The sequence below is a fragment of the Staurois parvus genome, unplaced genomic scaffold (genome assembly GCF_062004578.1).
Source record: "Staurois parvus isolate SC_StPar_1 unplaced genomic scaffold, SC_StPar_1.0 ptg000714l, whole genome shotgun sequence".
NCBI lineage: Eukaryota > Metazoa > Chordata > Amphibia > Anura > Ranidae > Staurois > Staurois parvus.
This window is the reverse complement of record NW_028318510.1, coordinates 5,846,141-5,862,969: the sequence shown is the minus strand read 5'-3', so window position 1 is coordinate 5,862,969 and position 16,829 is coordinate 5,846,141. Positions and strand designations below refer to the sequence as shown.

Below are 16,829 nucleotides of genomic sequence, written 5' to 3'. Positions count from 1 at the left end.
CCCTGAAGATCTCACAAGTCCCATGGAACAGAGCTTTGCTGGTCCATGGCACACCCCAAACATATAAGGTCTATCATTTATTTGGGTGATGGAGTTGAATCTGGTGATTAAAGGTATGTTTAAACTTTGAAATGGGCATACTATGTTATCATTTGCCATTCCTTTTTTTCACATTTAATTCACTTCTTCATTGCCTTAAACAAGGTCCTTTCACAAAATGTAGGACAAAATACAAACTTCCCACACAAATAAGCACTTGTTGTCCTTTTTTAGATGCACTGGGTACCTGGTTTTTGGTATTTGTGCAGCTCTGCCAATGGACAATGCCCCATCTGACAGATCATTTATATCTGACTTCTCTAAACCATCTGTTGAGACTATTCTACATTTAAGGATATTTTTCTTGTAGTTAAATGGTGACACCTATTACACAATATTTAATCCTATTCTGTATATAAATGGAAGAATTAATGTCAGACCATGCTTCGTAAACCAGTATTTCTTCTCTAGAGCAGACTTGCTCTCTCAGTGAAATTGAAAAATGGCTGGCATGTAATTAAACTACTGTACCTGGCACCACAATGTACAGATTCATCAAACTCAACATTTGTCGACTAGAATAACCTCTAATTTTAAACTACAAATCAATTTCCCATTGACTCAGATATACAGGTAGGCAAAGAAAAAGGCAGCCACTCCTTTGGGTTACTTTGCTGTTGGGTAACAATAAATACAATGCGTTACAAATAGGACAGGGCATACAGTACATGTGCTGACAGGGATCATACTGAGCTGACAGGGATCATACTGACAGGAGAAGAGTGAACACAATTGATGATTCATCAGTGTGTTGCTGTTTCGAGTTAGCAGATGGGACAATTGTATTCCCTATTTATAATAAAAAAAGTGGTGTAACCTTTCTGGCTATACTGTCTTGCAGATAGGGCCGAATCTAGCCTATCTGATCTGGGGGCACAGTAAAAGAAAAGTTAGGGGGCATAATGTCAACTCTGTATGTGAGTCACTGACAGTCTGTCACACATGATATGGAGAGAAACTATTATGTATTAGGTTGTCATTAGAGTCCTCCTTTACATCATGACTACTCATCAGTATCCCTCTTTACATCAGGTTCCCATCAGAGTGCTCCCTTACATCAATGTCCCCAACAGAGCCCCCCTTCCTTACATCAACTGTCCTCATCAGAGTGTCCCCTAACATATGATTAGTTATCCCCATCAAAATGCTCCCTGACATCGGATGTCCCCATCAGAATGGCCCCTTACATCCAGGAACCCATCAGAGTGCCCCTTTACATCAGGGTCCCCATCAGAGTGCCCCTTTACATCTGGTGTCCCCATCAGAATGTCCCCTTAAATATGATTAGTTATCCATATCAGAATGCCCCCTTATATCAGGTTTCCCCATCAGAGTGCTCCCCTATATCAGCTGTCTGGCTCATGGATCTGTGAATGCTCAGACTCAGGCTCAGACTGGCTCATAGATCTGTGAATGCACTCTCATAGACCTGGGGGTGAAAAAGTAAAATCTGGGGGGGCACAGCCCACCCCAGCACCCACCTAGATCTGGCCCTGCTTGCACAGGTGTATGCATTACAAAAGTGCCTGGACAGATTTACAAATCTTTGGTAGATTAGACATTTCAAATGTGTAAATTTTGCTGTCTGCCTAAAGATCAGCTTCTAACAAAATGGGTTCCAGTTCCTATGTGCCATAGATCATAACTGTTCACAGACATTTATGCTAAGAGCTAGATGCCCATTATGCCCACAGCTGGCCAGATCAGTTCTAAGACTGCAAGCAACAACAAACAGGTCTTTGGTATGTAGTTCATATACAGCTTTGAAGTGACTCAACGTATGTCAATTACAGGTTTTTTTTACAAATCTTTCTTTTAAAAACAACAAATTATAGCTTGGAATTCCCCGTGAGCGCTTAGAGATGGTTCACAGCTATTACAAAGCAAAACCTGGGTTACTTTATGTGCACACACCTTCACCTATCTGTTTATTATAATGTCTAATATTCCAGGGGGCAGACCATCTGTAAGGAAGTATTTAAGACTAAGAAAGGAAAGATGTCATCTAATCTTTCCATAATACAGAATCAATCTTATGAACAAACACATATCCAATTACGTTGCGCAGCAAAGGAAGCTTTGTGAAAACAAAGTTTTTATGTATAGGATACTTGGATTTTCTGTGCAGAGTGTAATCTAGTGACCATGAAAACCCAGGTTGGACATGCAACTTTAATAAAAAAAAATCCATCACAATCATTCTAGTCTCTCTGTAAAATTTATTATGATTCAACAAAAACTTTGATAAGCACTAACCGTTTAAATGGTGCAAACGTATAGAGTGTTTACAGACACTGCAAAGGCAATAATAAAGATGACTCAGTTTATAATGTAAAGGAAAAGAGCGCCCACAGATCATTACTGAGTAACAGCTGGAATATCTATAGGTTGTCATAAACCAAATCTCTCTGAACAGACAAAGTTTTCATTATTTAAACAACTTTATACTGCTTACCTAAGAACCAGCCCTGGGGCTGCCTGCAGTGTATCCAAAGAGGTGCATGGTATACAAGAAAACACATCAATGTACCTTCTGGGCAGGCAAGACCTTGTACCATGGTCAGGCCACTTACTTAAAGAGATATCACCACAGGGAAAAAAGCTTCTGATATTTCCCAGTGGGGCCTGTGCACATAGCATTTGCTCCCATTAAAATACGAGCAGTGCTTGTAAAAAAAGAATCTCTCTCTTTTCTGTTATTCCTGGCTGTAGCTTCACCTTCCCCTTCCCGAAGCCTAAAAATATAGGTATTCCCATGGGCGGCGGGGAAAGGGGGGGGGGGGGAAAGTAACAACCAGTCCTGAGCCCTGTACCCTATACAGAGTCCAGATCTGCAGGTTACAATTCAGGGAAACAGACGGAGTGGAAACTGTCAGCATGTGATGTAAATGATTGTAGCTGAAGGAAAGTGTTTTCATTCACAAAAATCAAGCTGACAATAGCACAGACCGACTACACTTGTCCAAGATAGCCTAGTATAGTACCTGGCTTCTGCTAATCTCAACTTGTGTAATTGTGAATGAAAGCCATTTTCTCCAGCTGCAATTATTCACAACACAAGCTGACAGTTTTCACACTTTCCATTCCCCTGATTAGCAGGTTACAACTCTGGACTGGAGAAATTAGGAGACTGAATTTCACCGCTCAGCAATGTTCTGTCTGGCAGCTTAGAAGAAGGGAGACCAGGACTGTGTGGGATAAGTGTGTACAGCCTCAGGCCTCCTCTCCTCCTGAGCTGACACTCAAAATCCCACAGTTCAGCAACCCCTGCACAAATTTAGGTACAGACAATTGCTATGTGCACAGGATCCCATGGTGGGTTTAACAAGCTTTAATGTCTTCTGGTGATACCTCTTTAAATGTAAACTAGTTATAGGTTGTCTGTGGGCAGTATAGGGGTTTTTAGTCAGATATAAAATAATCCACTTCCCAACGTAACCTGTTAGAAGAGCACATTGCATAATATCACTGACATTGTGTCAGAAAACAGCTGAATTAGAGAATAAATGGAATAACAGAACTTTACATAATACTTAGCAAGTCAAGTTAGACACATTTTCAAAGAAACCAGAAACCCACCCAAATAATTAGCTCACAAGGTATAGTCATAGCCGATTACAAAACGTACCCATAAGCACCATTGCTGATCAGTTTCATTGTTTCAAAGTCAGATTCACAAGGTTTTCTTCGCATTTTCAGTGACCGAGTTGAGCTCTGGAAAAGAACAAATTGTTAAAACACAGGTTGCAAACAGCGGCAAAGTTACGTTATCTAGCGTTCTGAAGTGAAATCGCATCCATTCCAGTATAGGTTTGTAAAAATTAACTTTTGCTGTTATTTCTATTTAGGGTATATGTTAATACACTATATTGACACCCATCCAAATTACTGAATTTGGTTCACAATGGCAGATCCATAAAGACATGGTTTGATCAGTCTGGTGTGGAGGAACTCGAATGGTCTACACTAAGCCTTAAACCCAGCCCTACTTAACACCTTTACAATTAAGTGGAATGTCAATTGTGAGCTAGGTGTTCTCATCCAACATTAGTTTCTGTCATCATAAACACTTTTCAGGATGAATGGGCACTAATTGCCTTAGACATATTTCTATAATTTTGTAAAAAGTCTTCCCAGAAGAGTGGAAGCTGTTATGGAAGCAAGGATGGGGCCAACTCTATATCTACATACAGTTTTGAAATGAGTAGTCTAGCAAGCTCATATAGGTGTGATGGTCAGGTGTCCACAAACTTTTGGCCATAAGGTACCAGTTTCATATTTCACAAACCTCTAATATCTACCAGTTTCCTTTCCAGTGCTAAGATCTCATAACCTGGGATCTAATCTCCACCTACCTACTGCGTTCTTCATTTATTTTCCATCACAGAGAATGCAAAAGGATAGCTCAGAGTAGCTAGCCATGGGATTTGTAATCTATCAGTGAATCTTTCTCCATCTATCATTAATGAAGTATTGGGTAGACAGTATATGGCAGACATATGTACAATATTTCTTACTAACCTGACAAATACAATTTAGTTTGTAACACTTACACTGACAGATTCATCAGTCTCAGGAGTTTCCACTGTACTACTATCATAAGTAGCCAACAAGGCCATTTCTGAAACAGAAGAATGGGAAAAGTAGAATGTAGAAGCAAAGCCTACAGGAACACACAATACAGTATAAGAGGTAGAAACATTTTAATGCCTCAGTATTTTAGCATTAAATGCAGTAAGAAATACTTCAGGGTATTTAAGTTTGGTAAGATACGCCTGGCCCATATTTTCCTGCATCTTTACTGTATATATGGTAAATGCACAAGTTGATTTCATGACCTCCTACAATATAGTGCACTACAACTAATAGCTAAAAGATGATAAAACAGTACAGATCAATATAGAATGCCACAGGTATATATCTATAAAAGCAGAGATTTAGGTAAATATGAAATGTTGCATATGAAAATTATGTAGCCTTAAGCCTGTTTTTGTAGCCTCTAGCCTCCTTTTCCCATGGTTAGTTAAGCTTTGCTAAATGAGTACTATTGTTTGGAGAGCTCAACAAGGGATGACTCGGTCAGAGGTTGCAATTAGGCAAATTTTGCTGTAGTTGGCTAACCCATAGGGTTCTAGGAATTATTTTGCCATGTATTAAATGTTTATTTGTATGATAAAGCTTACATACTGTATAAAATTAAAAAAAAAATAGGATTTTGGCTTACCTGTAAAATCAATACAGGACATAGGTTTTTATTCTTAGACCATGGGACATGCAGCTGCCTTCACATGATTGGACACTGGGAAACAAATTTGTAAGGACATCCCTATCATAGTTCCGTCCACTCCAAGCACTCTGTGCCTTTGATCATGGTATGTCCAAAAGCAATGTATCTGAGAGATGGGGCAACAAAGCAAATGCTAGCAGGCCTATGTTACAAATAGGCACACAGAGGACTTTGAGTTGAGAATGAAGACCAGTCTTTCAATCTGGGAAACTAATACCTCATGCTGAAAAGCGCATGATACCCTGACGGGTCTGGTAGAGTGTTCCCTAATAGAAATTTGAGGAACCTTATTCTTCAAATTATTGCTCAAATGATGACTTGCCTAATCCACCTGGAAAAAGTGGAATAAGAGGCAGGATGCTCCCTACTGGTAATTTGGATTGTCTAAGAGATGCCAAAGTTGATATGTAGCCTCACCTAGCACATACCACATATACAACATACAGACAGTGGAGGTAAAACTTCTTTGAAAGTTTTAAAACAAGACATAAAAAGCACAGAACAATGTCAGTTAGGGTGTGTAGTGCTACATCTGCAGGAGTTGATTGGTAGATTGGGTTCTCGGTTCTTCTGCCGTGACTCTGAGAACAACCTCAGCCCCACTCACACACTAGGTTCAGCAAATGGATACTACACTGCTACTGGGAGCGCAAATATCGCTGCCTTTCACACAACCAAGGTACAGAATAAAAAAGCAAACATCACACTGGTTAGTGGTAAACTAATCCAATATATTGTCATGGGTTGCAGTAAATAGCAGCATGCCCATAAATGAGTAAAGGGGAATTAGGTAAATCACAGTTCCTTAGACAATATGTTCACTAGGCTATAGCAGTAAACAACAGAGCTCTATGCAGCTAAATTAGAGTAGACCTGGTAATCCAAAACATCAGCAATAAATAATGGTATTAGAAAACAGTAAAAGTAAGGATAATCAATACTGTGACAACTCATCTGTAAACAGTAGGTTATATCCACAGAGTTCACTCTATATGAATGGCAGCAATGAAATTTACAACTTCCTATGTACAACAGGCAAAGTTCTTGTGATGCAGCTGAGTGAACAGTCTATAGCCCTAGTTCGTCAGCCGGAACACTCTGGGGCCCAATCTTCATGGTGTTGCACAAGTACAGTCCCAGTAAAGTATGCATGCAGTAAATGATTCTGCCAGTTAGATGGCAAGTCCCTATGTGTTTGGTCTTTGCTAGCAACAGGTACTGGCAGCAGTGTCCTCTCACCAGCCCCAGTGATACAGCAGTGGTTCTGTTGTTGGTTCTGTTGTTCAGGTGTCAGCTCACTTCTGGATCTGCCTGGAGCATCTCCAATTTTCACCATGCAGCCGCAGGCTTGTAGTAGGTTGATATGCACATGGGAGCAGCAGTGTGCATACCTCAGTCTTCTTGCAACAAAGAGAAAATCCCTCTTTATTCAGCCTGTGAAAATACAGTTCTCTCTCTCTCTCTCTCTCTCTCTATACCTGGTTTGCATTGGGAATTTTAGTCCAATCATCCATTAATTGCCATAGTAAAATTTATTTCCCAAACTTCCATTTCCCATTTTTCGTTGAGGCCAACTATTCAGACTCTTGAGCTCCTTCTGCTTGTCAACTCCCCCTGGTGGATGCAAGGTAGTGTTAAACCATTCAGCTGAGGTCCATTGGGAACAAAAAGAGCACTGTAGCACCATGTTCTAAATTTCTCTGTCACTAGCCAAGCACCTGGCTACTGGTGGAAAGAGGAAAGCACTTTGGCAAGAAAGGAGGACTTAGAACCAAGACAATGTTATCTCTGTGTAACACCAGGAGTGGTTCTTTACAGGAGAAGGCCCACTAGCTCCAAGACATGCCTCACAGAGGTGACAGCAATGAAGAAGGTGAACTTGAACGCAAGGAAAGCCAGGGTGACACTTTTGATAGGCTCAAAAGATAGGATTAACCCCAAGGAGTATTTCCTAGGATGGAAATTGCACAATGCAATTTAGGCCTTCCAAGTGTGATAATAGACTTTAAAATAAGTTTGTTATCTTTCAGGAGCATAGGGATGACGAAATCTGATAGACCCTTGTTCCTCAGGACCTGGGTCTATCAGCCAAGTCAGCCAGGGACTGAAAAGCAGACAGGTGGTCCTGCACAGGCACAGATGGTCCGGTTGATCTGGGAGGGCCCATGGAGTTAGAATATGTCCAAGTTCTATATCCTCCAGCCAGTTAGATGAAATGAACACCTTCCTTCTTATTCCTGCATATGAAGTAGACATTTTAGTGGGGAAATGCATACACAAGGAGTTCCACTCAATCTAGAACAAGGTTTGAGTTTCTTTACTTTTTGTGTTCCTCAGGGGTTGATGTAGGCCACTGCTCTGGTATCATCCCACTGAATCCTGGTTGGGTGACCTCATAGTTGAAAGGTCTAGTGTTGCAGAAAGTTGATTTGTTGAAAAACAAGTCTCCTGTACCAAGAGGTCATCCAGGACTCCATCTCAGCCTCAGAGGCTGATGTTAATCATGAGCACTTTCCAAGATGTCAGGTGAAAGCACTTTCCTGATTCTAATGCCTGATTGGAAGTCCACCATGATGGCATGCCTGGTTTGGCTGGCCAAACAAATGGGATTATTCAAAGACTGAGTATGCTTGTCCCAGAATTTTTTTTTTAATCAAGAAAAAATATTTATTGGAGATATGACTTGTACATCTTACATAACACAGGACATTCAAAGAAGAAATGGAATCTGATACAGTGCATAGATTGCGTTTACAGAGATTGATATTACACATTGCAGCAACACAAGAGCTATAAGACATAAGGCACCATCAACTGAAAACATTTTTGCTTTCTCCGACACAAAGCATGCTAACATCACCATGTCAACAAAGAATTATGTAACTATCACAATGTCATAAACAGGACAAAGAAGAGAAGTGTAACCTGAAAGTTCCTGAGATTAAACTTTGCATTCTTATCATCCGGCAAAGAACAAAGAGAATCTGTTGAGATCTCTACCTGCTCTATCCCTGCAAAAGCCTATCTCGAACCAATTGGTGCAGTGCTAGGCTTGGGACATCCAGACAAGGCTGCCATAAGTAATACAATTTCCTGGGTACATTTCTATGTTAATATGCAAGTTTTTCCCATATAAGCAGACAGCCAGAATGTTGAGTTGCAGATGTCTGGAGTCAAACTGAATTTACAATATCACCTCAGGGCTACCATTCGGCCCAAGACCCCAATGCAAAAGCGAATTGTGAGGTGTCTGTGAGACTGTAGGGTCAGACTGAGGAAGCAGAGCCAGGAGCTTGTTTTGATGGAAAAAGAAACTTTGCCAAGGCTGTGTCTAGAATCAGGCAAATATACTTTAAATGCTGATTCTGGAGATTCTGGAGGGTCAAGAACATTGTCAAGACTTAGATAAACTGTTCTTTCAGTAGGTAGTCTAGGTATCCAGGGATGTGGCTACTGTGGGAGTGCTGCAGAACTGGAACAGGAGCTAAAACCATGGTGAAGAACTAAGATGCCATAGAGAGGTCAAATAATGCTGCATGTCCCAAAGCAACATGCAGATAGTGTTGAGAGTAGAGGAAGATGGGATATGCAACTAAGCATCCTTGATATCCACAAAGGCCAGGAGGGTCCTACGGCAGAGGGGAAATGCTGCCTGACATGGCATATTCCATATGGATTCTTTTTTTAATCCAAAAAGAACCAATTGAGAAACTTAAGATCCAGAATGGAGTGCATGCCTTCTTTCGCCTTGGGGATGGTGAGCCAGATTGAGTAGAACCCCTGAAACAAGGGCAATGACTCTCTATGAGAGGAGTTGTTAGGGAGCAGTGTAAAGATCCAACCATGTTTGTGGGGAGTATGGCAAGTCTGATAGCATGTAGCTAGTGGGAAAAAGGAACAAAAAACAGGAGCACAGGACATGTAGTCAGAAAATGTTCCAAATTTGAACTGTGGAAGTGGCTAATCCTGCTTAAAATTTACTCCTCGAGGACAGGAGTTGACAGAATCCTGGACACCCAAATACAGCTAAAGCACTGAATTTCCAGTGGAGATCAGAGGGAAAGGAAACCGTGGAAACAGAAAGAAATACAAAATTCCAATAAAGCAAAGAACGCTCAGAATGTTTGTAATGTTTTTATTGTTGTATGTACTTTTCTAGTGATTCCACCCCTGAATTTATGTCCTGGTATCACAAGGAAAGACAATAAGACAAAATTCCCCAATGCAGTCTCACATAACAATTAAAACCTGTCAGAGGTTCTAATACTTCACTGCTCTATATAGAACTGAAATTAACTTTCATTTAGAGTTGGGCTTTAAAACAAATTGTCATGTGCTTAAGAAAAACACTGTAGAGGAAGAAAAAAATGTGTAAATGATGCTGCCTGAGGCACTGGCACATGAGTGCCATTATGGTAAACCAGCCCTGGATATATAACTGTAAGGCCAGGGGTGCAGATTTTTTTTTGTTGCTAGGCTGGTAAACTCGAGAATACTAATGGCCTCACATGACATCTACTTTAATCTACCTAGTAAATGTGTCAAATCAGATCTAATACACCAGTTCTACAAACCACTCTGGTGTCCGACATGCCTTCCTCATAGAAATAAATGGACAGTTTGCTCAAAAGCTTTTAATACAATCTCTAAAAATCTTATTATTGCCATTGCTCCTGAAAAACAGCTAATATCACGATAAAAAAAGTATTATCGAGTTTCAAAAGAGAAAGCTTGCTCCATATCAGCTATCTTGGAAAGACATAATTTCTGCAAACAGTAGGTATTAATGGAATGAATCCTGGAGTCAGCACTTAAAGCAAGAATCCCGGGAACCATTTTGAAACGCCTGAAGAGATTTTTAAAATTCATCTAAATGCCAATAAACATCTGCCTATTTTATGTCATTGATTTCATCCATTTCTGAAGAGTAGCGTTTCGGAGGAAGAGAAAAGAGGTAAAGACGACAATTTAGGCACCACGGGGAGGAAAAAAAAGGAATCTTCCTCTAGGGAACAGCTGAGAAATGTACCGGTATCTAGCTGATGATGAATCTTCTGTGGTCCTGCTTTCAAGGCACAGTCTATTCATGTGCTTTTATCAGCCAGTAATTCATGCGTGACTACTCTATTAGGAATATTTGGTCATCATGAAGGCAGCTGCCGCTGGTTCAGGTCTTGAGCTGATAGCGTGGATACCCTTCAGTGTTTATGTTTTCAAACATGAAAAAGGTAACAATTTAGTAGATAAGAGATGAGGCACTGCTCTTAAGGTAATAATGCTCAACTGCTTAAAAAAAAAAAGATCATTTTAAAGTCATTTTGCTCAACAGCAGTTGTGGAATCCCAATGCTGTTCGTAGAATATCTAAGGCTCTAGAAAACAAGATTAGCTATTGGCATTTCATCCAGCTATTTCATACTGCTTGTTATTTCACTGCATTACAAGACTTTTACCGATCACTTATAAAGTTCCAAAAGCATCTACTCAAGTTTTTACAATTTAAAAAAAACCCTTAGTATCAGTGTAAACACACAGATAGAAATGCTCTGAAACAGATGCTTACACTGTGTGGCTTTCCAGGTTTTGCAGAACTACAATTACCGGGAACATTAGGTGAGACTTCTAGATGCAAACACTGCCTGCTGTTGCATGGCTGACCAATGGAACACTACAAGTCTAATAGCTGTAGCATAGGGTAAACTGTGCTTCCCTATAATCTCCATGGAAGCTCCCATGGTTATCAATGGCGTCAAACTCGTTAGGATGCTTAAAGTGAACCAGGGCTTTTCTGATGCATGCAAATGCAAAAGGTTCACTTATAAATAAAACCTTCCCTTTCCTTCTCTACTGACCTGCATGAGTGGAGAGGAACAACCCTGTGTAAGCTCAAAGTAAATTTAATCGGGGTTTACACAAATCTTAAGACTCTCTCCCTGCCACCAAATGACAAAGTTGGTGCCAGGCGATTGGCCGTTTAGGCACTCAGTGCTACATTATGGGAGAAAGGAGAGAGAGTAACATCCTCTGGCAGCAGGGTCAAGTAGAGGTAGGTATATGTGGGGAAGAGTGTGATCCTGTTGCTTTGCCATGCATGTGTAAAATACATTCACTTTAGGGGTGTTGTAAGAGGCACAGTATACAATTTTAATTGAGTTGTTTTTCGTGACAACAAAGGCCAGTATAATGGACTGCTAGAATTAGTTTTTGGTTGTTTTTTTTTTTTTTTACACACATCAGGCTGCATTTTGGAAAACTCCTTTAAAACAAACGTTCTTATTGTGTTAGTAGCAAAGTGTATTTTACTCAAGCATTAACACACAGTTAATATTCATTTCACAGAATCCTAAACTGGTTGGCATTTCCATACGTTTTTAATGTATATTCCACTCACCTTCAAGGGGATCCTTGTTCAGTCCCAGCTGACTTATTATATATCTGGGTATATCTGTTTTAATGCCTTGTCCCTCTTTAGCATGGCCTTCAGCTGCTTCCAAAAGGTAATAAAATTCCTCAGGATCAAATTCCTGGTATAATTAATACAAAGAAATACATTGACATGTGCACATTTTACAAAGATTAATAAGCCACACCTACTGTTATTTAGCACTCAATACTTTACATGATTAAATTCCAACACCATAATATATTGTCTTGTTATTTGACTTAATTTACAGCGGACACTTTACAAGGCCCCTTTCACATGGAAGTCCAGTCAGGCCTGCCAGTTCATTTTTCAGGTGGATGACCGGACCCTCCATTCTCCTCTATGGGCAGTCAGATACAAATGGACTTTTGTCAGTTTACACCTGGCTACCTCCGATCCGATAAAAACAAACAGAAGGGAGATTTGTTCCTCTCTGTCTGGCCAGATCGGAGGGCAGTCGGCTGTAAACGGACAGCGGGTCCATTAACATCCGACTGTCCGTAGAAGAGAGTGGGCATGAGCAGAAAGGACATAAACTTGCCATCCAGCAGCTCAACGCAGCTCAGCAGGGGATCAGCAGACTGATCCCCTACTGAGCAAAATCGGATCTGGCCCATGTGAAAGTGGCCTTAGTATTGTTGAATGAAAGCAATTAGCTTAGGACTTGAATGTGTCTCTTTCTTTCCAATTGACACCCACCGCCTGAGAAATCTAGAATCTAATCAAGCCACTGATTTCACCAGAATGCCCCCCTAAAGCCCACTGAAGCTGACACTTCCTGTTCTCAAGTTAAAAAATGTAAACCCAAAACCAAAAAATAGATTGCAGCTCACCAGTCTCTAGATAAAAAAAAAAAAGAAAACGAATGTCTGCACTTTAAGACCTATTTCTTTTCTTTTTTACCTTTAAATCCTGCAAATAACACACTTTCTGATCCTGTGTGGCTTTGTTCACTCCAATACTGCATATATGGCAGCAGTGATTGAATCGTTAGTCTACAAAAAAATTAACATCGTTTATGCTGTTAAGCTCACAGGAAATGGCAGGGGCCCTACATTACTGGGAAGACTGACAGGTATTTTCTGTACTTGCTGAAAATGTTTTAACCCTGAAAATAAAAACAAATGCAGTCACCAAATCTTAGCTTTACGGATCTTTTGAAGGAAAGGTACAGTGGTTTAATGTTTCTTGTTCTATGGAAAAGTGACAGAGCTACATTAATGAATGTAAAACTGTTTTCAATAAAAAAAGAAGTATGGGCTTTAAAAAAACAAAAATATTACATTCACCTAGATGAATGCAGCATCTGTCCACCACCACCTCTGAATTGAGAAATGAGCGATCAAACATCGCTGATCACTCAGTTCTCCCCTCTGCTCTGAGTAGAGAGCCGTGGCTGTCAGTCATTGGCTCTCTGCTCTGCCCTTCCTGCACTCACTGGAGCACTGGGCTGTGGAGGGGGCGGGAGCAGCTGGGCACAGGCTCTTATCGGATCACTAAAAGGCTGACTATGTACTCTAGTATGATCACAGTATTTAAACGTTTTCTGTAGCATTATGACACACAGACTATTATGTTCCTCCCCTTGGGAGCCTCAAGTGTGACCCCTGAAATTCCTAATATTTAGTAAGATGACCATCACTGCTTTGCTCAGCGATAGCAGTCTCCAAAATGATTACAGTATATTTTTACAGAGAAGTAGTAGTAGACTACAGATATTTATATTTTTGAACAGAGCTCTCTCTGAGAGGAGCCAATATGAGGCAAAACTGTGTATTTTCTCGTAGCTTATATCACACTGTCACAAACAGCTGGTAATACAGACAAAAAAAAAGATTATAAATCCTGCTGCTTACCAAGCATTCCAGTAACCTTGCTGGGCGTGCAATAACTATTAAGATTTTCTGGGCCAATTGTTTGATGTAAGCCAATTCCCCACTTTCAGATCGTTCTTGAGCCTATGAAAACCACAGAAAAAAAACAAATGGAAAATATATAGAATAAAAAAACATTTCTGCACTTCTTGTAATCCTTTTATTCTGTTTGCTGTGATCACATAAAGAACAGTGTACGGTCAGTACCTTATTCTATACTGAACTTTGTAAATTAGGATCATGAACACAAATAATATATGGATATGACATGATTCCAATAAAACAAACACATAGGCTTGCATTGACTTCCACTGCAAAAACACCCCATATGTCCTTGCAAGGTGGTCCTGCAACCCTTGCAATGTTAAAAATAAGACAAAAAAAGATTCACTATGGCAGCTGATAACAGTTTTTACAGTAAAGCCAAATGAACAACTTCAGTTATTTAACAGGTCCCATGGGTCCAACACAAGTCTTCACCACACTTTGCAGTCCTAAAGATGACAGCTGTGATTAGTGGGATACCCTCTGCATAGCCGCTATGTTCACAAGTCCATGTGTTGCTCCATAATTTTCTCCTTGGCCAAAAATATACTGGCAGATGTTTTTATTTTGCCACAATTAACGCGTGAAAGTGTACAGCTGCAGCAGAGACACTCTACTGCAGACCTGGGCAAATTGCATCCCCAGGGCCACATCTGGCCCTTTGGCTGTCTCCATCTAGCCCTTGATGCCTCCCCACTGTCAGCATGCCTCTCTGAGCCTGTCAGGAAGCTGACAGATATCAGCGTGGAAAGGTGGAAGAAGAGCACCTGAGGAGGATTGGTACAGTGGGAAGGTCCGGCTCAGACGGGAGAATGTTATCCTGGAGACATCCCAACGCTCTTCTGCCAATCTGCTACCAGGCCACGTTTTTCCTTTGTTAATGCCTGCACGCTGCCAAACCCAGGAACCATGCACTTGTTCTTCACTCCCGGTCAGGATCTGCAGAAATACTTGCTGTACCAATCTCAGGCTCTCTCCTTCCAGTCACAGTGCTTTTCAGAGGACATTTGACAAGCATTGAAGAGGTATTATATCGTCTCCGCACCGCCTGATTTAACTCTATAATGCCGCACTACCGCACTTCAATTGTGTGCATTGCATGCAGTTGCAGTGCAGCTCTATTGAACACAATGGGTGAGTTTGACAAGCTGTGCCACTTGTCAAACTCTGCAGCCCAGGTTAAAAATGCTGTGGCCATGGCGTGTGAATAGCCCTGTCTGGCTGTTATTTAACAGTTTGGCTGGGCGGGTGGGTGTTTGTTAAAACCACAGCTCAGCTGCCGGTTTTTACCACTCCTAAACTGCCCATCTGAAAGAGACCTATTTCATAAACAGTTTTACCTATTATTCCCAGTGCCAGTTGTTTGTTTTCTATATGCTTACGTACTTACAGAACTTCTAAGGTCCAAAATTAATACTGAACAGAATTAAGTTCAGTCCTCCACAACAGTCTCTGCTCTACTGTAAGTTTCATGAAAATACTAGTGTGATTACTTCATGGTATTCTGTAAAGTTGAAAAGAGTCCTTTAATTAGCACTCAGGGAAGGTCAATAAAATATCAAATGTGCTCTTATAAAGTTATCTTACTGTGTGTTATCCATTATTGGACATGGCCATTTTATAAACAGACATAAGTCAATAAATTCTAAATCTGATAACATCTCTGGCTAGCAGGGTAAGTAGTAACACCCTCTTTTTCTCTAATATCCTATCCTATATAGCCAGTGTCCTCAACCCACAATCTCCCAATAACACACATCAGCAGGGCTTATGGTTGTACAAGTCTTTTCTGAAGTACAAAATCCATGCTTCAAATGTATGTAAAGCCGAACACTGAACTTCACGTATTTGCTTTCTTTTGGTCTGCTTTTGTTATAACTTTTGCAAAAAAATCATTCGATTTTGCCAGTGACCTTGTGAGCTGATGCATTCCCGTGCCCTCTACTTGGATACAAGGAAGAGTTATAACAGTTTTTTCTGCACTTGTAGAGTGTTTAAAAGGATGAAACATAAGGAAATGTGCATGTATAGCAGATATTTAAAATATCATTTGTTTTGCCTTGAGAGATGATTTCACTATTTTTGAGCCATAGAACTAGTATTCAGGTTGGCAATTCTGCCCGTATATTTGTTTAAGGTTAGCAATGGTCTCAGTAGTGAAGCAAAAGATTGAATGACAGACCTGCTGTTTGTACCTTTATCAATAGATCAGAAACGGCCACTGCCATACATATCCTGACTGGTATGCAAAGAGTGTTCCAGTTATCACACCAGTAGCAAAGAATGTGAGTTACACACAAAAGTAAATGCTTAGGGAATAAAGACAATGTAGATGTTGCCCAGATTCCAGATTTACGTTTTCTTTCGCAGCATTGGGTATCATTGCCTACTAGCTCAGGTTTTGTCTAGATATCCAAGTATCACTTACACTGTAGAAGAAATCTCTCTAAAAGTTATGTATTGTAGAAAAACTCTGGCTATAATAAACACAGAGCAAGAAAAAAATGAATTACTGTTTCACAGCTCTGCCTCAAGAAGCAGAAACTAATTTATCATCATCAAGTATGAAATAGCTGGAATCAAACTAAACTCTCTATAGTGGTCAGTAGATGGGAAATGTTCAGGCTTTTAGTTTTAAAATGAATATTAAGAAAAGGCCGACTTAAACCAAGGCAAAGACAGATATCCTAATTAAACATCCAAGTGTCTGGGAAGAGTAATGAAGATGGAAGGGAAGTTTATTTGGTCTTTGTTAGATACCATCTATTATTTTCTTTCATTGGTAATAGTATATTTAAGATTGCACTGAGAAAATGAACACCAAAGATCCTAAATGGGCAAAAAAAAAAAAAAGAAGAATGCATGAAAGGATATCCAAAATAAAATGATTTGTCCAAGCACTATAGTCAGAACAGTTCTATACACTGTTATAATTTATAGTTTATCTTACTTTTCCCAGGGTATAAATGACTATATGGATACCCTGGGGAAAATGTACTGCATCTAAAAGCCATCTGCTCAGTTGGAGCAAAATAAAGAAATCAGCTCTGCATGGTTAGTGTTAAGAACTACAGGCTGAGAGCTATTTATGCCTACACCTC

The 16,829-nt window shown here is 40.2% G+C and overlaps 1 protein-coding gene across 7 annotated transcripts in view; it reads right to left on the bottom strand.

The window, feature by feature from the left end:
- MAST4 (microtubule associated serine/threonine kinase family member 4) overlaps window positions 1–16,829 on the bottom strand; it is a 749,251-nt gene that overhangs the window by 94,332 nt on the left and 638,090 nt on the right. For all 7 annotated transcript variants that reach the window (XM_089653476.1, XM_089653475.1, XM_089653479.1 and 4 more), the window contains 4 exons: window positions 13,666–13,767; window positions 11,777–11,909; window positions 4,653–4,720; window positions 3,728–3,813 (listed from right to left, as the gene is read on the bottom strand). In XM_089653476.1, coding sequence (XP_089509602.1) covers window positions 3,728–3,813; window positions 4,653–4,720; window positions 11,777–11,909; window positions 13,666–13,767 — 389 coding nt within the window. The remainder of the gene's footprint in view (window positions 1–3,727; window positions 3,814–4,652; window positions 4,721–11,776; window positions 11,910–13,665; window positions 13,768–16,829) is intronic.